The sequence below is a fragment of the Anabrus simplex genome, chromosome 14 (assembly GCF_040414725.1).
Source record: "Anabrus simplex isolate iqAnaSimp1 chromosome 14, ASM4041472v1, whole genome shotgun sequence".
In the NCBI taxonomy this organism is placed as follows: domain Eukaryota; kingdom Metazoa; phylum Arthropoda; class Insecta; order Orthoptera; family Tettigoniidae; genus Anabrus; species Anabrus simplex.
The window spans coordinates 61,741,628-61,764,173 of NC_090278.1; the positions used below are offsets into that span (position 1 = coordinate 61,741,628).

General features: G+C 36.8%; 1 protein-coding gene across 1 annotated transcript in view; it reads left to right on the forward strand.

Moving 5' to 3' along the window:
- The window catches only part of P58IPK (dnaJ homolog subfamily C member P58IPK), a 66,098-nt gene extending 46,654 nt beyond the window's left edge, over positions 1-19,444 (forward strand). The window contains exon 11 of the mRNA XM_067158052.2: positions 2,513-19,444. Within this exon, the coding sequence (XP_067014153.1) occupies positions 2,513-2,637 (125 nt within the window). The 3' untranslated portion in view covers positions 2,638-19,444. The remainder of the gene's footprint in view (positions 1-2,512) is intronic.
- The last annotated feature ends 3,102 nt before the right edge of the window (positions 19,445-22,546 follow it).

Consider the following 22,546-nt stretch of genomic DNA (forward strand, 5'->3'; position numbering starts at 1 on the left):
GTGGCTTATGAATAGGAACTGTCCCGGCATTTGCTTGGGAGTGCAAAAGGGAAACCACAAAGAAAAGAAAAGAAATTCTCAAGACACCTGATGATGAGGTTTGAACCCACTCACCTGCCGAGTGCAGAGCTTGGGTCCATAGCCGTAGCATATTAATACGCGTGGCTACTCCGCTTGGTGATACTATTACTGAAATATAATATAAAATTCTTTATCCAAGAACTGGTAATATCGAAATCATTTACATTTGGGGAAAAAGTAATTTATCTTAGGAAGGGATGACAATTCCGCATGAGACTCATCATTACTACTTTGTCTTGCACTTCCTTGTTGTTCAATGTCGCCACTTAGATATTCTCCACCTTCATTATCAAAATATAGCTCTCCAGAATCACTATTTATGAGGAAACATTCAATTTCTTCGTCAGCAAGAGATGAATGTATACTTCAAGACGCCATATGGCTACACGTAAGCGGGAAAGATGTTCCACTCCAACAAAGCTGAAATAACACCAGATCGCTTTCAAAACATGTGAAATGAAGTGGTAAATCTGCAGTACAGAACTTCTTTGAGCATTTCAACGGAATCTCAAAGCATGACATTATATCGCATTCATTTGTGAGATCGGTGAAGTACATACGGCACCAAAACATATATGTATGGGTTTGGCGGACATGGCACGGCATTCAAAAATATATATATACGGGTTTGGCAGTGATTGGGTTAATAAATCATTCTCTTCTTAAGCGAACTCACAAATTCCAATGACTTGATTAAAATTATAAAATAATTAATGTTCAATTATTATCAAAACATGACTTAAACAGTTGAAATATACCTATTACATAATGTCTGTTTTTCTCATGTTCAAAGATTTTTAACTAATAAAATGGTCCACTCAAGTAACACTCTACTCTTGTTCTTCAAGGACTGAATGTAAATCTACTGTGGCAATTTCGGCAGAAACTGTTTTCAACCCATTGCCATTATCAGTTATCTCCAATAAAATCTTGTGATAAGAAACGGCATATCTGTCGTTATGCAATGATGTCGTGCATCCCGGAAGTTCCTCTCCTTCTTGTAACTATTAACTCTCTATTGGTAGAGAGAGTCTGCTTTCAAGAACAGTATTCATATCACTGCAGTTTAACTGGCGACTCATTGACTCCTCGTACCGTGAAACTATCTGTGACACTTGTTAGTTCGAAGTGTGTGTTTCTGTTTCTGCTAGTACCACACATTACACTCGGACTGCTGCTCTACTCCCGTGAATTGTGGATTTAATGATGAAACAGTTATGAGATCACAGAGCACATCCAAAGTATTCACATAGAATGCAGTGCTGACTCGCACACCGAACTAGTTGAGCACTGCAATTTGGAAATTCCGAATGTCAAAATAGAAAGGCTGCTGGTTGCCGCCTGCATTTTGCAACACTGGTGAAAATGCACAGTAAGTGCTCGAGGAAACGGGTATGCCAAAATATATTTTCTCCAATTTGAACTTCAAAGTAAAATTAAGCGATGGCGAGAGTCATCGTCATCATCCTTCCAAGTATTGGGCCATGTGCCCAGTTACATCTTGCATTTTCTTTCCATGGCTTCATTGGACGTCCTGTAGTTCAGTGTTGTCTTGGTTGGTAGCGTAGGATCTCCTTTGAATGTGACGTTTCCAGTTTTCTCGGTAATCATAGATGTATAATTGATTACCGGTTTCACATTCAGTCCCTTAAGCACATTTCTTTTACGATCCCATTTTGCATAGCTTGCTGTTCTGCGCAGGACTGTCATTTCATGTGCTGTAATTCTGGAAATGTCTTGAGTTATTGTCCATGCCTCATTGCCATAGCAAAGGGTTGGTCTGGCTGAACATGTATAGAAGATGTATAAGTGAGTGTGTTTTTGGACAATGTGATTATAATGTGATTTATAATTCCTGTTGCTCTGGTAAAGTTGATTATATTTGCAGAGATATCAATTTCCCTTTGGTATGATAAATTTTATGCCAGATAATTGAATTCCTTGACCTTTTCCGAAATGTTATCTAAACAAATTTTACTGGGGTCCTTTGCCTTAAAGGCCATTATTTTGCTCTTTTCTGGTGAAATGATCATGTCAGATTTTGAAGTGAGTTTCTGGAGATCAAATACTGACCACCGAAGATAATCTTCTGATGATGCTACCAGTGCAAAATCATCAGCAGAGTATGGCATCTCGATGTGTGAGATATCTGCTGACTGGGATTGATCCATGCCTTTCATGCCTCCATTCCTGCATTATGTTGTTCATATACTGTAGATTATGAATAACAAAGGAGAAAGTCCACAACCTTGTCTCACACCTCTGCTGATCAGTTCCCATTCTGTCTTATTTCCTAACTTTACTGCAGTGCGATTTTAATATCTGCTGTGCTTAAGTACGCTGTGCAGCAGAATCACCCAGCTTCAACAGTATGTTTTAATGTGTTATAGATGGATGAGGGTTAATTCTTATTTTTTTTCCTTCTCCCTAGAGAAGCGACGACAGTTTGACCAAGGTGAAGACCCTCTTGATCCAGAGTCGGGGCAACACCAAGGCTTCAACCCCTTCCAGCATCATCATGGATTTCAGCACACCTGGAAGTTCCACTTCAACTAAACGATGCCAAAACTGTGAGTGACTTGATTGTTGCCAGGGAGCATGCAAGTGTTATTTATTCTGTGACTGTTGGATTCTCTCTACTCTTCGTAACGTTGAAAATGAAAGTACAAATACTTCACACCAATAAGTGCTATTGTTAACTACTAGTATTGGAAGAGAGAGAGAGAGAAGGTGCTGCAATGACTGGACGTACCCTCCTATTCCTTTCAGGATTATTTAAAAACCTGACAAGTACTGTAATTGCATCAGTTTTTATAGAAAGACAATTTTCATTTATCTCCTTCAACACATAATTTTGTCAATAATATATTCTCTCAACTAGGATTGGAAATAACCCTTTCCTTGCATACTGAGCCAAAAAATAAAAAAGAGGAAAATCCCACTATATTACGAAAATTAAAATGCCATGAAAATTATTCAACAGAATCAAATCTGATGTTTAACACCTCAAGAAAATGTGTCTTTCTGCCTGTTCTAGGGTTGAGAATTTTTCACCTCCATTCTCCCCTTACCTTTGTCAATCAAGTCTGATTTCCTAGTCATTATTTTCACAAACATTACTATTATCACTGGTATTAGTTTCAGTAGGAACTTGTTTCAACTAGTACTCATCAGATTGAGTCTCAGACTTGCTTCCAAAAACCCAATTTTTTAGACTATTTCAAATCCTTTTGTACATGTTTTTTTTAATGAACTTATTCAAATATTACCATCTTCTGACAGAATGAGGATCAAGGATGTTCTTCTGGAAGCTAAATTTATTTGAATAAATGTTGAATTATGGTCTTTAAGCCTATGATGCCTAGTTCCTTCGCTATAGCTAAAGCTAAGTGATAAGAAGAACTCGTTGGACTTGCAGCCATACTTAACCCGTTGCCATGCAATTATTTTCCCTGAAAAATGTGCCTTGGAATGCGATTATTTTTTTATATTTCAAGTTACGGATGCTAAAATGGTTACAAAAGCAGACTGCATCAAACTGACAACATTTTGGGTTACAGTTTAACTTCCTACACTTAATTGAAGGCTTTTAAGGTATGGTACACTTTGAAACATCCATCCACATGGAGGGCAACTTTGCATTTGTTGCACTCGAAGCAAGATTCCTTCCGGATTCCACGCTCAGAACAGACTTTACATCTCCTCGATGGGGCTGATTTATGTGCTGTAGGAGTAATCTTCTCAGGAAAATGACCCCAGTGTGGTGTGCTATCTGAGATGAACATCCTCTAGTGGCATAATCAGGAACGGTGACGTCTTCCAGAATTTGCTCTGCAATGTTCACTCGGAACGATGAGAAGCTTCTTCCTCGTGCTCAGCATGTCATCTATGTAGCTAGAATTCTACAATATCACATCCAGCAAGTAGAAGTTCAATTTCTTGTACCCTTTTACATACCTGCATTGCCTTTCGGAACATTACTGGCCAAATTCAAGTTCCAGTTGTTCGATTTGGTGAGGTTATGTATGGAGTTATCTTCATCTTTACTATCGTTTGCATGAGCGGAGTCACAATTCTCAGGCGCACTGTCGCTGCTAAAACTACTATCAGATAATTCTGAGTTATCTTCATCACCTCTGTCGGGAAGAAATTGCAGAATTCTTTCCTCTTCCTCCTCAGAATGTTTTACACATTTTGCTCAGTAGCATTCATCTCATGAACAAGATGATCAAATTTAGAAGGAAAATGGCGAAATGGCCGTCTGATAATAACATTGGCATGTAAACGTGCTAGCATAACTAGGAATGTAATTCTAAAGTACAACATCAAAATTGAAAGAAATCAATGGTCAGACAGACGTATTTCTGACTTGAGTCCAAGGCGATGGTTGTACCCGTCATTGCATGTTAATGAATGCGGAACTCTTGATGGTTGTACCCGTCACTGTAGCGGAATGGGTTAACGCATGATTATCTAGGTAACTGATGCCAAGCACAATGCTGAAGTATAACAAGATTCAAGTATCACAAGGTTGGTAACAACGTTATCCTAAATAAAGCTCACACCTGCATTTTTGATGACGGCTCTTTTTTAAGAAAGGCACTTGGTTATTTGCGTGTATAATGTTGTACCCAGTTGGCTATTTAACAAGATGCAGGGATTGTCACAAAAAATCATAATCGGACTATTACTTTGGTTGCCAGCCAGGAGTCATTTTTCTGCAAACGATGTCTTTATTACAGCATTTCACAGCAAGACGAGGAGTAATTGATAACTTTTCTTAGGATCGAGGACAGTAACACGTTGGCCACACATCAACTGTAACGTATTGCTCTACTGCAACTGTTCGAAGATAGTACAAACTAATAGAACGGGAACATTAACATATGAAATACACCTGTAAATATTGTGAAATCAACCAAAAAGTTGAGTGAATAGTTGCTAACAGTTTTACTTTTTAAATTTGAAAATGAAAGAGGAAATTTTACGGAACAAATTTATTTTTAGAACCCAGATGTTTTAGGCATTTCTTGGTTGGAATGCAAACTTACTGAGGCAAGTAACAAGTATACTGTAGCCCAGACAACAGGTCTGCTATGAGGTTTGCAAAAACATCAGGTGCCCATCCTCTGCTTCATCTCCAAAAACCATAAAAATGTGGTTAGAGGGGCGTAAACCCAATAACATTAATATTAGAACCCTTAGAAGTTACGTTATTCTTGCTACTTTCCGGATATGTGGACTAGACGCACTTCTTACTAGCCAAATTAGCTTGCGTTCTAACCTAATACTACCTAAACATTCGAGCTTTGATGATGGTGGTGATTATTATTATTATTATTATTATTATTATTATTATTATTATTATTATTATTATTATTATTATTATTATTATTATTATTATTCAATGCAGCTGTCTAAGGATAATGAAGATAATTCCTTCTTCAAGGTGTTTTTCTTACTTCTTTCATATCCTGCCAGTGATGATTTAACCCCTGACTTCTTCATAACTACCTTTTTGCAGAAATCTTAAGGGTTTTCTCAGGGGAAATCTTTTACCCCTCAGCTTATTATTTTTATCATCCTGAAGCTCGTGGTGTCCCACACATCTTTCATTGTATTGTCTGCCCTGTCCGACTCCATGGCTAAATGGTTAGTGTGCTGTCCTTTGGTCACTGGGGTCCCAGGTTCGATTCCCGGCAGGGTTGGGAATTTTAACCATAATTGGTTAATTTTGCTGGCACGGGGGCTGGGTGTATGTGTCGTCTTCATCATCATCGCGATGCACAGGTCGCCAACGGGAGTCGAATCAAAAGACCTGCACCTGGCGAGCCAAACATGTCCTCGGACACTCCCGGCACTAAAAGCCGTATGCCATTTCATTTTATTTCAATTCCTGACGTACCTCTTGTGACTTCTGTTTTTTCTTGGATGATGAGAATTTAGTTGCCAGTGTATCTCATTCTTCTCTTTCTCATCCTGACTGATATCCCGTTAAACATTTCATAGAGCTGCTTATTTGACCACTGGTGGAATGTGAATTTGTGTCCGGGTGATTTCTTAGGCCCTACAATTCTGCTTATGAACAAAATATAGATAACAGTGCATGTGTTTTCAAAACAGTAAACATAACCTTTTCAGAACAAGTGCTCTGTATATTTAGTGGCTCTTAGCTCTTAAGAGGTGCACAATCATTGGAAGTGCTCATTTAATACTTGCCATATAGACTCCTTTTGTCAACGTGTTCCAGTTCTTTAGTATTTTTAAAAGACTGTAGAAATACAGTAGAGTTCCATTATAATGGGAATTCATAACAGCGAAAAATTGATTCGCTCTAGGAGATTATCGTTATATCCAATTTTTGTAAAAGTGGGCAATCAGTTTGTTAAAAAGCTGCACTTTCACTAATTTCCATACTATGGCTTATTTATAAGTTATAAATATCCACTTTTGTTCCGTATTGAAGTGCAGTGATTGAGAAGAGGTCAGCCTTTTCAATACAATATATCAATAAATAATATTACATCAGTCTTGGGACTAGTTTCAGCCACTGAGTGGCCATCTTCAGCCGAATAAAAATTAAGCAGATAATGTGATAACTAAAACATATGTATACCAGACAAAGACAATGTTGCAGGAATAATTATAACATTAAAATACATAACAAAAATAATGGTTATGATCTTCTTGCTATAATACGATGTCTTTAAGTTGACTTAGGACCTCAGGCAAAGAAATAAATCTGGAAATGATAGCCAGAATTAGGAATAATTATACATACAGAAAAGAAATTAAAAAGGAGAAAAGTTATTTGAGACTCACCTCTAATGTCTGATGCAGAACAAGTCCCAAGTACTTGCTATAGCGGACTTCGACTGTGTAATTTCAAATCAGCAGTTAATAATTTTTAAGGCTGGTTCTCTTATGACAGTTGAATTTACATGCTTTATGTTTGTAATCTTAACAAAGAACATTCAATAAAAACCAGTGCCATATCAGTTTTATCCTTATAACTACAACTTCTCTACTTATATGATGTATTATCGTCAGTTCCGATCCATTGTGGTTGACAGGATGTCTCCACTTGGCAATGCTGGGCTGAGTGGCTCAGGCGGTTGAGGCGCTGGCCTCCTGACCCCAACTTGGCAGGTTCGATCCTGGCTCAGTCCGGTGGTATTTGAAGGTGCTCAAATATGTGGGCAGATTTACTGGCACGTAAAAGAACTCCTGCAGGACTAAATTCCAGCACCAAAAACCGAAAAAGTAATTAGTGGGGCGTAAAAGCAAATAACATTATTAGGAAAACCACTTGGCAGCTAACATAGCTTATTGAACGTAAACAAATGCTTGGGGAATGGTTAGCAATTTCCAAGGATCCTCAAGAGTAAAGTTCGATTAGTGATTTAAAAATCATAATGTTTTTCTCAAAATACCAAAGGTTACTCCTTGTGAAGATTTTTATTGTTAATTTAAGCCATTACAGTTTGATGCAGGCTTACTGTATTCAAATGGTTCATGTCTCCTTTCTTCTTTGGTTGAGGTGGGCACGGCTCAAGCACATACTCTGCCGTTTTATAGCACACTAATTGTCACCTGATGGCAAAGCAATTGAACCACACGTGTCCATATGATTTGATTGCCGTGGCCACACTGAACTATGTAGCATTAAAACGGTGGGATTCCAAATACTGAAAAGTGCCAGTGGTATATGAGCAAATACCACATTAGACCCAGCGCATTAGGCGAGATTTTTCCTTTTAAAACCAAAGTTGAGTTAATGCCAATATGGCATTCTACAATGATAGTCATAAATTATAAATTCATATTTGCTGAGACAAGACCTGACTGCAGCATGGCTTTTCTAACTGTAATGTTTTTACAGGAATACAACAAGGTAGAAATCCGTGCAGCAGTGATGTCCTATGATCTAGCACCACTAAAGAAATGTGAAAGTGATATTTCATAATACTTTGTACATTTGATATTGTGCCCTGTTGTGTACAACTTTCAGAACTCATTCAGAGCCTAATTGAAAATATTGTGATTCCGCAGTGATTGTCTTTCTGTATAAACTGATTCATTTTTCCTTCACATATGCTACTTAAATTTTTCTGTATATTTTTCATACTTTAAAACTGTAACTTAATAAAACCAAGAGTGAAACATTTAAACGGGTATTATTACTACTACTACTACTTCTGCCAGATTGAAAGATGAAAACATTGTACTTTATTTTAAGTCCAGATGATCCCTGTATTCATCATGACATTTGATTTATAAATCCAGGAGGAGTTTTAAGAGCTGTGGAAGAACGAACGTACATTTTTAATACTATTGGTGCATTTATAATTAGAATTTGTAATAGAAATATCTTGAATTTTCCAGAAATGTTTTGTATTTCTTAAACTATTTTGTTGTTACTGTTGTGAAATTGTTGTTGTTTGTTGGAGAAAATTTTGGTTCAATTTATTTTTCTCATAGCTGAGGTCCGTCTGCCCTTGTGGTTAATTCTTAGTTCGGTAGTTCTTTAGTTCAAAACATGATGCGAGAAATAAGCACCCTGGAAAAAAGAATTAGTCACGCCCTCGAGAAGGGAAGTAATACCAGGTGATGCTGCCTCTAGCCGGGATTTGATGAGGAAGTGACTCCACAAGATGTTTAAGCTAAGGTGAATCCACTTGCTCATTGGAAGATCCTGTCATTCCTGCAAGGTGAGATTAAAGTTTGGGGATTTAGTGGGCCAAATCAAAATGCTACTGGGCCCGTAATATTCCCCAAACTGTCCCCACATGCATTGAGGTCTGTGAACACAGAAGAAGAGATTGTCCACAGTGTGAAGATGGCAGCACTTGACATTGAAAATGCCCAGATACATATGCTGGTTCACGTTCAGTCTCCTAGAGAAGTGGACCAAGTCATCGTATAAAAGGCACCCAAACACCATCACAGACCCTCCTTCACTTCCTCGAATCGCACCCTCTACACACACACTGTAGACAAAATTGCAATTGACCTAATTATATATTTTGAGTATGCTGCAGTCTAGGTGTCATTATTCGTGAGTCATAAAGAACATACAACTTGGTACGCTGTTGTGAGCAGTGGCCTCTTGCATGGCACTGGATTCTAGATTTCATTGCATGAAGTTAGTCCCAGTTTTCATTCAGAAATTGTTATGATGGACCTTGTTTCACAAACTGCAGCAGTCCCTAACAGGTTTGAAACAGATTTTCAGTGACAAGGCGGTACACTTCTGTCTAGTCCCTGTGGGTTAGGATCCTTTCACCACAGTTCTGACGCACTGTTTCCTTATGCATTGATAAACATCATCATATGCCAATCAATCATTAGGCCAGGTGGCATGTTGCAGTCTCAATCCATCTTTTAGCTGTCTCAAAATAGATATAGCCTTACGCATTGATAAACTTACGAATTGGGCAGCTTCATTCGGCATGTACCTGTAGGCACGCCCAAACACGATAGCCCTCCTTTGCCGGTCTGTTACGTCGTCATGTTGCCTTGTCTTGACACACTCCTCTTTATACAAGTGACTGACACACTCTTGCCACATCCCTGCTATGGTCATATGTCTGCAATGAGCATCCTGCAGCCATGGTTACCAGTGCAGCACCCACTGTATCGACGTAAAGGGACCTCCGAACGTTCTTGAGGGAGTTGACTAATTCTTTGATTAGATTAAAATTTTATTAATGGCATAGTTACCATTTTTGATGCCATTAGATGACTCTTAAAGTAACGATACCAAAAATTGTTCAAGGTAAGATGTTCAAGTGGAAAAGTTGTAATGGGCAGAATATTTTGTTATTATTGGAGAATGCTCCTTCAGTATTTGTTAGCTTTTAAGTTCTGTATGAGCTGTTCACTCACTCATGTTAACATTAAAACTCAAATATCACTACAGTTATAGAAAAATTCTTCTGTGCAACACAAATAAATAAGAAAAATATACTGTATTGCTTGCTGAGGACATTAGTGACATAACTCTGAAAAGGCAAAATAAACTCCAGAATTGTGTAATTTAAATCATTAATTTCTCCTGAAATGTGTGGCTAGTATGCCTTTCATTAACAAAGCATAGTGTCTGTATGTCTTTTGAATTAATATATAGATATTATAATTTTAAATATGTCACTATGCATCATAATTTGTGTAAGTACTATAAAGCCCTGGTGGTAATTCAAGGTAATTGAGGCTGTCACTACCTCGAACTACACAGTGAATAAATATTTAAAGAATACAGTACATACTGTACTTGTCACATATGGGTAACATTACCAAATTTAAAAGAAACACTAATTTTAAATTTTCCAGTCTTTTGCTTTTATATGTAGCCTCGATTTTTGGGCAGCAATATCTCGAGTCTTCTGTGAGGTGTAGTGTCGATTGGCATAGTTTCCACTTGCTACTTATAGTAACACAATGCCATTTTCTTTGTGTATGTACAGTACATTACACACAAAAAATGTGCTTGTGAAAAATATATAAACAGAATTTTACTATAATTTGTAAAAGTTTATTCTTCATAAGATGAGCTCAAATTACACATAGTTTTGAACTTCCAGGGCTCTACTGCATCCATGATCATGTGATAAGAGTATAGAACGTATACCATTTAGTGTAAAGAAACACAGATCATTCATTCATGAAAGCTATTACAGGGTTCTGACGTCCACAATTTGAATAGTGAATCCTTAAAGAAAATACAAGCAGGAATTAAAATATAATACAAAGAAAAATCAGGTCCGGGGAAAATCAAAAAGTGAAAGGAAACAATTTCTTCAGGTTTTAATTAAAATCAATTAAACACTATTTTTGCCTGATAATAATGGAGGCAAAGAACTAGTGGAAATAAATTATTGTAATTATTTTCTAATACTTTTGTGGTATATAATTTATTATCACTCCACATTCATAAATGAACGTCAGTCTCAATGGCATTAATGAATATCAGTCAAGGCACTGAAATAAAAGACAGTTTCAGCCTTAAAGAGTAGTTGAGATTTTCGTTAATGGTATTAATACTGGTGAAGATTGTTGGAGCTTTTGTTCTAATTATTACAATCATCATCATCATCATTTTCATTTTCCATTGTCCAGGTGCTGATGGCACTTCTCCACCATTGCCTCTTTTTCCAGCACTCCTCTTCAGTAATTGTATTCCATTCCAGTCTTCTTTTCCTTCTACTGTTCTTGACAGAGTCCATCCATCTTGCTCCGGGCCGGCCTCCCTCTTGCCCTCTTTCTTTCTATCTTAGCCTCCAACACTTGTTTAGGTATCCTTCCCTCCTCCATCCTCATAACATGTCCAAACCATCTCAATTTATTCTTCTCCATCTTATCTCTGTTTATTCTACCCCTATCTCTTTTCTGACCTCAGCATTTCTTACTCTGTCTCTCCTTGTCTTCCCTACCATACTCCTCAGGAACTTCATCTCACTGGCCTGAATTTCTCTCATTTCTTGCTATCAAAGTCCAAGTTTCTGATGCATATGTTAATACAGGAGTATCGTACATCTTGTGCGTTTGTTGTTTATGCAGAATTTTAAGGGCTATTTTGGGGGGGCTACTTTTGGTGCATATAACTCAAACCCAACAATTTTCGAGTTATATCACTAAATGTTCTCAGCTGGCAATATAGTAAAGTAAGTGTAATTTGAAAGTAAATAAACGTTACTGCATTAAAGGACATAATGTTTTTATATAATCAATTTATCTGCACATGGGAAACATCCATTATTTATTTTGTGTGGAATTATAATGGTTTTCTGAGCAGTTAAGAAAAAAAGGCCTAGTTTCTAATCCAAAAAGAACGAAGCGTAAGCACATGAAAATCCTAATTGGAGAATAATATGCAGCAATCTTCTCTACTAAACTTCTCATCCATTTCTGATAAAGTATATCATACAAACATTATCCTAATTATAAACTGCATAATCGTATGATGCAAACTTCATAATGATCCGTATTGACGGTTGTTATATGTGAAATAAGGTAAAATGGGTCCACCTATTCAATACATAAATATTATTGTCAAATATAATTATATTTGATTAAAATCGGCTATATTCTCATTAAGACATTAATTCATGGTACTACTTTCAACCTCGCCTGGGTCTTCTTCAGCCATTACGTTGTCAATTGGGAACATTGAAACACACAAAACCTTTTAAAAAGAAAACGCTTTAAACTTGAGTCTGTGGTGAAATACGGTATATGTTGAAGATTGGCACCATGTCCATCAGCCGCAAAATGATGTACAGAAGAAATGTTTATTAAAATAGTAGCACTATATTGGTCACATTGTGGAATCAGTGTTAATCTTGATTTATACTGTAACTTGTGGTGACAGCATATGGTAAACTTGAAAATGACATGAGGGGGACAGCTATGAATTAGTGCAATGGAAATGGTGGTCCTGTAGATGTTAAAGGCTGTTGATATGGATCACATATGTATATCCAGAATAGATGTCTAGAAAAGAGAATGAATCACTGTTATTTAGAAGTGGAAATAAAGATAGATATATGTTATAGGAGACTTACCCCTCCCCATATAGCTTCAGGGGTATCTTGCACCAACTGTGGAGTGTGCCACACTAATTGCTAAGTCGAAGTGGAGGCTGGCAGTAGGAGTTAATTAATATTTATGTGTTGGATAGGTGCACCCATTTTACCTTATTTCACTTATAAATTTCATGATTACGGAGAAAATATAAGATATTCTACCTTAAGGTAGGCCTAAAAAATATCAGCATGTGAGGAAATGAAACACTCATATATCATGCCTTCTTAAGTAAGGGAGGATGATCACAACAGGTGCAGTCTCAAGGTAAATTTGATTCCTCGAATATTACCGAATGTTGACCAACAATATATTGAGACAACCTTTGAGTGGGCCACATGGTATTTACAGTGTGATTCTCATAATCTACTACAATCACAACACATACTTACAAACTAACAGATACCGAGCTGCAGCTAATTGTTTAAAAAATGTACGGCAAATAGGTACTTCTTACTTATGCATTGCCACGTAATGTAAACTTCACATTTGGGTGGTATTTTGAATGTTCAGTTACTTTTTGAATAGGCCTCGTACAACTAGAATGGCGTAACTAAATGTCAAGACTCTGTTATGGAGTTTCTGCAGAACTGGATAATAACAAATTATGTACAAAGTACCCACTGTATCAAGTAATTCAAAGAGCATGTGGTACAAAATGCTAGGATACACTTTTTAATACGTACAATGCTCTACAGTAAGATGATTGCATAAGTGAGAAATAGGGATAGTAACTTGAGTGCCCAGAAATCCTCAATTTCAGGGTAGTTGGTGTTTAGTCACCAATGAATTTAAAGTTTATTTTGATCATGTGGTGCATGAACCAGAGCGACTTAACCATTTCATGGTGTTTCTTCTATTAACACATTCGCTGCCGTTCTTATGTGTGGTTTTGCACAATGCCGGTTGATAAGACAATTGGTTGGTGACAATTGACCTCTAATTATTGCGGGACAATCGCTGGCCAGTTAAGTTGATCGAGAACCCGTTCACATGTTGAAGCTGTTGCCATGCCAGTAGATGATGAGAAATGTCTGCAGTGTCCCGTGAGTAATTCAATTAATTTTGTTTTTATATGTGCCGGGAATTCATTGCCAAGTCAAAAGTTTTGACCTCATTTACACCGAATCCTTGAATGTTAATGTTATTGGTAATCTCAGAAAGTCCCGCTTGACAAGCATTTTTGGGCTTGTCCCACAAACATCATCGCTCCCTATTCAGCTCATCAAATTTTACGTTAGTATTGTCACCCTACTTTGGAACCATAATAATGCAAACAGCTTACAAATAATTAAAAAAATTATAGTATTTAAATTGTCAAGACCATGCAGGCGGCTGCATCTCTCGGTTGAGACAAAATAAATATACTTGCATGTCATGTTCACATAGCGTCAACTGTCCCGGCAGTAATGAGCTCTTGGTGGGGTTTGCAGCTGTGTCCACTTGGTTGTCCTCAGTCTACTCCTGGAGACAGTCGACTGTCTGCGAGGGCAATTGCCTAGACAAGCGGACCGAACGTAGCCAGTAATTGTTAGCCAGTCAACTGTCTTCTGACAATTGTCTCATTAAATGGTATCGTGTAAACTAGGTATTAGTACTGTTCTTCCTAAACTAGCCATTTTCATCTGTTGTATACTACAAGGTTACACTTTAAACTTTAATATCTTAAAAAAAGAAACTAGTGGATAGAATTGAGTGGGATTTGTAGGATTCTTTGAGACCAGTACTTTTGTAAAGTAGGTTTGTTAATGATATCTGTAATGATACTGATAAGCAAACGTTGGCCTAAATTTTTCTAATTTCTTCCACTGTCGTTGCATCAATCATCGTTACATATCGTCATCTGAAATATCATCGACAACTACTTCCTCCAAAGTATACTAAATTTCCTCAAAATTATCAAGTCTTTTCTTCTGCAGAGGTAGCCATGCCCACAGCTTGTTTACAAGTTCAACCTCATTCTCTTTTAGAAAATAAAGAAAAAAGCAATATAATCATTTCAAACTATGAACACTTGGCAAAGAAGTTGATGAGTCAAAGCCTCACTGAATAGCAACATTCCTTGCATTTTGATACCATCAGTGAGAAATATAAGGAAATATTTAAACCAGTGTTCTAAAATGCCTGTAAATGTACTTTGTGCTGGCAGCAGTTAAAACCGTAAATGTCAGTCGTGTTTGGCAGTGAATGTGTTAATGTTAAATAATAAATATTCTATCTCAATTAAACCTGTTCTATACAGTAATATTTCCAGTCTGTAAAGAAACTCGATCCTCTTGCATAAATACAGCAGTTAATGCCCATTACATATTATGAACAAAACTATTTAAAAAAGAATCTGTTTCAACTTTTAATCTTGCAGTATATTTTTTCAGTATTCTTTCCTACATGGAGTTTATGCTCTGTTTTAAAGTAATTTATTTAATGTTGCCTAGATAATTTTTAAAACAATTTTGTCTAGTTTTAATGGATAGTGCCAAAACGTAATCACAGATCTCTGTATTATATATGTCTTAAAGAAGGCATATCCATAAGTTTTGGATCACCCTTCATGCAGTAACTTTACACTTAGTGAAATTCAATAAATCAAATGTTAAAATGTAATAAAAAATAATCATTGTTACTGATTTGTCTTTTTCTGTTTGTTTCTATTCTCATCAACTTTGAAACATGTGGCTAAACACGAGTTAAAATAAAGAAGTGAGTTTTGCATAGTGTAAAGTTACTTTGCCACCTTGAATAAATTCCTATTTCTTCAGAGAGAATTGCACACTACACTCAAACACTGAAAATATGTCTTAATGTAAGTTTATCACACCAGACTGTGATATCTGAAAGCAGATATACAAGTTAAATAATTGGTGCCTTAAACCTAGCAGAATGTAAGAGAATTCTTACAAGAAGATACAAATAAAAACTGAATTCAGCAACAAACTGATATAAGAACTAATCGAAGTGTCATTTTTTATATGCTAAGCTCAGTGTTTGTGGGAAAGCAGTGGCTGAGATAATGAACCCTTGTGTTGGTCAGTAGTCTAGAAGAAATTATGTACTAGTAATATGAAACCTTAGCTTATTCTTTGTCAATCATTGTAATTAATTTTCTGTTCTCATTGATCTCTTTATTTTATTCTTATAATTCCACTGTGAATAGTTCGAGGAGGAAAAAAAGAAGGAGCATTTACAGTAATGTGTCAGGAACTGTATCATGCACTAGAATACCCTTTTTAGTTTGTGATAAAATGTATGTGTGGTGCATAGGTTGTGGACTGTTTCTTGCATTTGCTTTTCTATCAGTATGAAAGGCTATGGTTATCCTATACCAGTTGCAATAGTAAGGAATATTATGATTGAATCTTTATTGAGCCAAGGAAAAAGCTGTAAATTAAATAATAGTATGAAAGAGTTTTGGGTCAGTCCATGGTAATGGTGTGAAATTCTCACTATGTATTGCACTGTTAGAATCTGTAAGAAAGGTGTTTGCATAAATTATAATTTTGAAATCAGTGTTAATTCTAGAATATGCAATGGATAATTTAAATTCCCAGTACAAACTATGCCAAAAAATATTTTTAAACATGGAGAAAATTGTTAATTAAACTCTGATATGCATGTACATGAATCTTTCACTCGTACAGTGGTAAAGTTAAAACTCTGTTAATCCAATGAAGCTAAATCTGTTTTTTTTTTTCTCTCATAAATATTTTAGCACTGCACAGTGTTTCATGTTAACTAATTCAAAAAATGTAAATTATACAAATTTTTTACTTTGTTACAGGTGTGAATTGGAATGTTAGTGTATTATCTAATGACCCAGCATGTTTAGTACATGAAATACATTTCCTGCTAGAAATCCTTGCATGGAAATGGAACACATTACTGTAAAGAAGAAAAGGGTTATCTCTCTTTATTTTAACCTCTTAACCAGGGAGTTTCCACTGAGAAACGAACATTCATAGGGGGGAATATATTTTGACTGAAAACAAGTTAGTTCGCCGCGCCCATTATAATGATGTGGGTGACGAGTTACCTCGTCATGTCCATTACTCTTTCGCGAACGACGAAAGCACTCGTCCCGTCCATTATGCGTGCATGCCTTTGCGGAAAACACTTTATTTAGTTCTGCCTGGTTATCTGAAAATTTGCGTTACGGAAGTCAGCGTCACACAATTTGTGACGGTAGTGTAACATTAGCAACTGTCTTACGGCTACTGGTCATCTGAAATTAGCAGCAGTTGATGGATGGCCATGACCGAGAGACATATTTATGATCATTGATTTTCGCAACGGGAAAAATGGTAACTCAAACATTATTCAATATTTGATTCGACTTCTTGCAATTCCGTTATGATACTGTGTCTGACAAAAAGTAACAATGCTACTGTTGTAATGAAGTACATTATAATTTCACTATTCAGTTTTCTTTTTAATTGTTTTCATTCCTCCCCTGCAGGGGGAAGCGGGCCTCCTAGACAGTAGTGGCGTCTCTTAGGCCAGGGAGATGTGATACGGTGAAGGAGATGCTCGTAGAAGGTGAGGGGCTTGGCGGCCATGGCCTGTACTAGGAACTGTCCCGGCATTCATCTTAGTGCAGGAGAATGGAAAACCATTCTCAGGACAGTTGACAGTGAGGACCAGCCCTTCTCTGTCTACCGAATGCAGAGGCATAGAGCCATGGCAGAGCCGTGGCCACGTGCAGAGCTGTCGGACCACTTGTGGGTCAAAACCCACTCTGCATCCCAGTGAGCCTCTATTTATAATGTACAGATGCAAGCTCACTGTGAGTTTTACCACTTGTATTATCCTCTCTGTCCAAAGAGCTATCATCTAATTCGTCGTCTGAATCAGCGAGATGAAGAATCATCCAAACAAGCACGCTTAGCAATTATGTACGGAAGAAAATGCAATGAAATATTGACGCGCATTGTGGCGCAGTAATTCTGGAACCTATGACATCTATGGAGCGATCGTAGAACTACATTCAGCAACAAAAAGAGGCGAGAAAACGTGTCCCACCCAGCAGATAATAGTTTTTGAATGTTCTAGATGAGCTAACTCGTCATTACCCGATTGAGTAACAACTGTTGGTAGACAAATTAACTCGTCACGCCTGGTTAAGAGGTTAATCAAAACAGCTTGAATAATTGTAATGAAAAATCTGTGTTTGTGGCAAATCCACGTGGGGATCAGGTAATAAATTAAAATATCTTTTAAAAAATTATAATTTACTCCATGCTAGTTATAACTTTTTGGCTTAATTTGTATGAATACAGTATATATTTTAATCTTTGTGTAAATTTGTAACAAAAATTAAATGAATAATAAGTGAAAACACACACATTGTTATATGGACCAGAAAAGTATAAGCAGTATACAACTTTTGTACAAAGAACTTGTAAGTTACTTCAAATTTATTTTTTGACCTTGTGGTTTACATTAGTATGGAATGGCCCTTTAGTAAAGCATTGTATTTATGTTCTGTGAGCATTTTGAAGTGATTCTCTCTGTTCTTTTGCTTTGGGCCTCCTGCGAGAGACTGCCTGCATCAGGTGGTTGGTATTTCTGAAGCAAACTACGATATAAAGGGAAAATCCTTTTTATGTTATTTTGAACAGTGAATACTTTGAAAATCTTTCTATTTATGTATTGAATTTACATCACAGTAGCATAGCATCTGTGGGGTTCTTATGAAGTCTGTAAGTTTTAGTTTTAAGAGCTGCATTATAAAACTGATGACAAGGTCTTGTTAGAAAAAATGATTTTTTAAAAACTAATTGTTTTATTTGATTTTTGTCTTGCAGCTAAATTCAAGAGGGTTATTGAAGGTTAAACAACAGTGCATTTTAGTTGAAATTACAGCCTTCTGAAATTAGTCCCTTTGGTGTCATGTGGGGGTCCTTATATCATCTTGCAAATTTCATGTATACCGTACCTAGCTAAATTTTGATCGTAGAAGTGAAACCTCTCATTTATGGACATTGAAGAGATATAAGAATTTGTTTGCACAATCCAACAGTAAATTAATGAACTGTATACCATTCACTCTCTTATTGAAATTGCTTACTTTAATTCTATATTGTACAAATGCTTTAAAATGTTGAATTGGAAAGGATCAAAAGACAGGAAAACATCATGCAATTTTATACTATGCTTAAAATAAGTTGTGCAATATTTAAATTTTGCAGTATTAACCTACTAATAATGTATTAATGTATTAAAATGTATTCAAATTGTTTTTGCGAGGTGGTGGTGCTAAATCTGTATCTGAGTGTGTCTAGAAATAAGAGTTGATTTAAAAAAAATTATTTCTACATTTTTTCAGCTGGGACATAAAAATATGTCCATAACAGAGGTTTCACTGTATCAGAATGGCTCTTATTGCAGATTTCTACAGACAAGTTTGTGCTCCTAATATATTTTTTCAAAATATTGTGCTATTGACTCATGTATTACACAGGTACTGATTTAAATTGGCTAGTGTGATTTATCGCTGGTAATAGGAGGAAATCAAGTTTTTCATACTTCAGTCATCTGAGGAGGGTATCCTGATGATGTAGTGTTCCCTGGTGGACAGTTCTAAATATGTGATATGTTGTAAATTGAACACCAACAGGAGAAGGTGGACTAGTCTGGCTCCTCGAGTGTCTTGTTGAACAAATGGTTTTATTATGCAGTGATAGTGTGAATGCTCTTATTGTGCGTCTGAAAGTGTGTAAAAAGAAATGTTTGTATATAAAATTAAAATGCAGTTTGTTGAATAAAATGAACTCTTATTAAAGTACATTTCTATTTTGAAAACTCATTGATGTTCTTTGTTTATATCCATCATTTCATATTCCAGTGCATTGTCCAGGATTCACTTCAAATATAATTTACTCTCTTTCAGACCTGAATTATTTCAAATATGTAATTATGTTAATATATACCCCCCCCCCCCCCCTGAAAGACTTCAAAATGATCACCATCCCTCGATAGAATGATTTCATTGACATTTTAAAATGTCTGGTGTGCGCTGTATCATGACCAGTGAATGAAGCATAGGACCAATATTTTACGAGCGTATAGTTTATTCTGACACGTGAATATTGTTATAACACACAAACACACCCATTTTTTTTCTTTTTCTAGACCAAATTAAGCGACAGGGACCATTGTTTGGAAAATTCTCAACAAGTAGGAATGTCTTATGGCTCTCCTTGAAAGGCTACTAAATATCATTAAAACCATGTAAAATAATTGGGAATTTCCAATATGATGAAAAGTACCAGAATCTCTTATCAGGTAAGTGAAAATGCTTTGTAACCTTTGTCAGAGCTGTCCATATAGGCAGTGGATATTCAGATTGGTTTGTCACAACTAAGGCAGTGCATTGACGCCATTATTCATCACTGTAATGCAGGTTTGGCTCGCTAGAAGAGCTTGCGAGCAGCTGCTTGCCAGTGTTCTAGCGGTGACCTGCGGGCTGGCAAATCCAACCCACACCTCCTCGCGATGATCTTGAATTCAACGATGCACAGTCCATCTTGATAGGTTTACTAATTCATATTGTTTTATCAGGTTTGGACTAAAATATTCTGATACCATTTTTAAACAGTCTGAGATCGGATCTCCATTTGATGAACTTTGTAATCGTTTTGTCAATTGCCTCGTTGTTTATATTTACAATTTTATTGGCCTGAAAGTAAACAGTGATGTAAACTTAACTTGCCCTTACTTCCAATAATTCTTACATATGGAAATATCAGGTTTTAGTTTTTTTTAAATAATCATATTTATGATCCTTTGAGCAATGGGCTAATAATGCGTAACAGAATGGCATCATTGGAGTTAGAGCATATTCAGTTTTGATCCATAATTAATAGGCTAATATGATAAGGCATAAATTAATCAAACTCTGAAATAGGTGAGTGTAATACCTACCTGTTGGTCGATCATTTCCTCCTTTAGTCGCTTTATTTGTGCTAGACGATTTTCATCATTATATTGATCGTAATCCTTACTATGATAAATTATATGCCATTTTAGATTGAGTTTCTTCTATTGGTTCAAGGTTTTATGACAAACATTTGGCCAACCCTTGAGCGTCCATTCATGTCGAGACCGTCCGCTTTGAACCTTCTGCAGTAAGCTCCATTATGTTAACCGAGACTAACTACGAATGGAACCTACAGTCATATAGTGTACGAGAGCACACACCCTTTTGCCAGTGCAATGTGTCCATTGCCCGTGTAGCAGCTCGCTGCCGGTTTCCCAGCAACTGCACATCACTGATTTAATGGATGAAATCATAAGGAGGGTTAAACAACAGAATTCCAGAAATTATTTTAAGACATTTGCTTTTGGTGATACAAAGCTAGAACAGGTCGATAATTTCAAGTATTTAGGTTGTGTGTTCTCCCAGGATGGTAATATAGTAAGTGAGATTGAATCAAGGTGTAGTAAAGCTAATGCAGTGAGCTCGCAGTTTCGATCAGCAGTATTCTGTAAGAAGGAAGTCCACTCCCAGACGAAAGTATCTTGACATCGGTCTGTATTCAGACCAACTTCGCTTTACGGGAGCAAAAGGTGGGTGACTCAGGATGAACAGACATGAACGTAGCGAGAATGATTGCTGGTACAAACAGGCGGGAACAATGGCAGGAGGGTACTCGGAATGAGGAGATAAAGGCTAATTTAGGAATGAACTCGATTGATGAAGCTCTACGCATAAACCGGCTTCGGTGGTTGGGGTCATGTGAGGCGAATGGAGGAGGATAGGTTACCTAGGAGAATAATGGACTCTGTTATGGAGGGTAAGAGAAGTAGAGGGAGACCAAGACGACGATAGCCCACGTCTTGATCCCAGCTTACGCCGCCGCTAGGAAGACTCGGTATCAGGCGTACTTTATACCAGTAACAACATATGGATGGAAAACTGTCACCATCAATCGAAGAGATAATAGCAGACTCCAGGCTTAAGAAATGAACTTCCTGAGATAACTGCTTCAGAAATTAAAACGAGATAAGATCAGAAAAGAAATGATCCGAAAAGATGTCCGAATGGGAGCACTTTGTGAAACTCTAGCAACATCAAGTTTGGAATGGTTTGGTCACTTGTGGAAACTAGAGGTAGTAGTGGCGATTAGTGGCAATAGTGGTGAAAAGAGTAAATTTGTATTCCACTTTAGCCACCTAAAACGAGGAATTATTTAAAAAAAGAACAATTTATATTGACATTGTTATTTATTACCTAATTATTTCCTTAACATTAAATATTAAAAGAAAGCGGAAATACGCACAAAATGTAATTCGGCGCAGCTAACTAGTTTTTTCAGCGCCACAGCAAGTAGTGGAGACTCGCGCAGCAGCCTGTAGGAGCACGATTAGTGTCCGATGGCACAAAACCTTAGTTGGGCACATGTGTAATTGAGGAGTGTCTGTTCTATAGGTGCTATTTCCACCTTAAGGAAGTTGTAGGAAAAGCACAAGAAACGTAAAATAAAAAGTACATGGGACGTACCCATGATTGGATTGGGCAGAACTTTTAAGGAATTACATCTTCCTGGTCTGGACTGCTCATGGCTATGCATGTGGACGAAATACCTATTCTTTTCTTGGAACTGGAAACAACACATTGTAAACAGAAACCCCTCAACTGTTCCTTTGGTGAAAGTTTGATTGTATAGTATCGAATAAAAATCTCAAAAATGCTATTATTACCGTAGTTACATTGATGATCTGTAATCTTTACTTCTCAGTCGAAATTCGCTCAGAAAGCATAAAAAAATTTCCTTCTGTGGCTATTTTGTTTCAATTCTGTTGTCTAGCCCCACTATATTACCCAGGCCCCCTGTACTTGCTAGTTTTCTATAAATGTCTGTGCCCGCCCCCCCCAGTGGCGGCG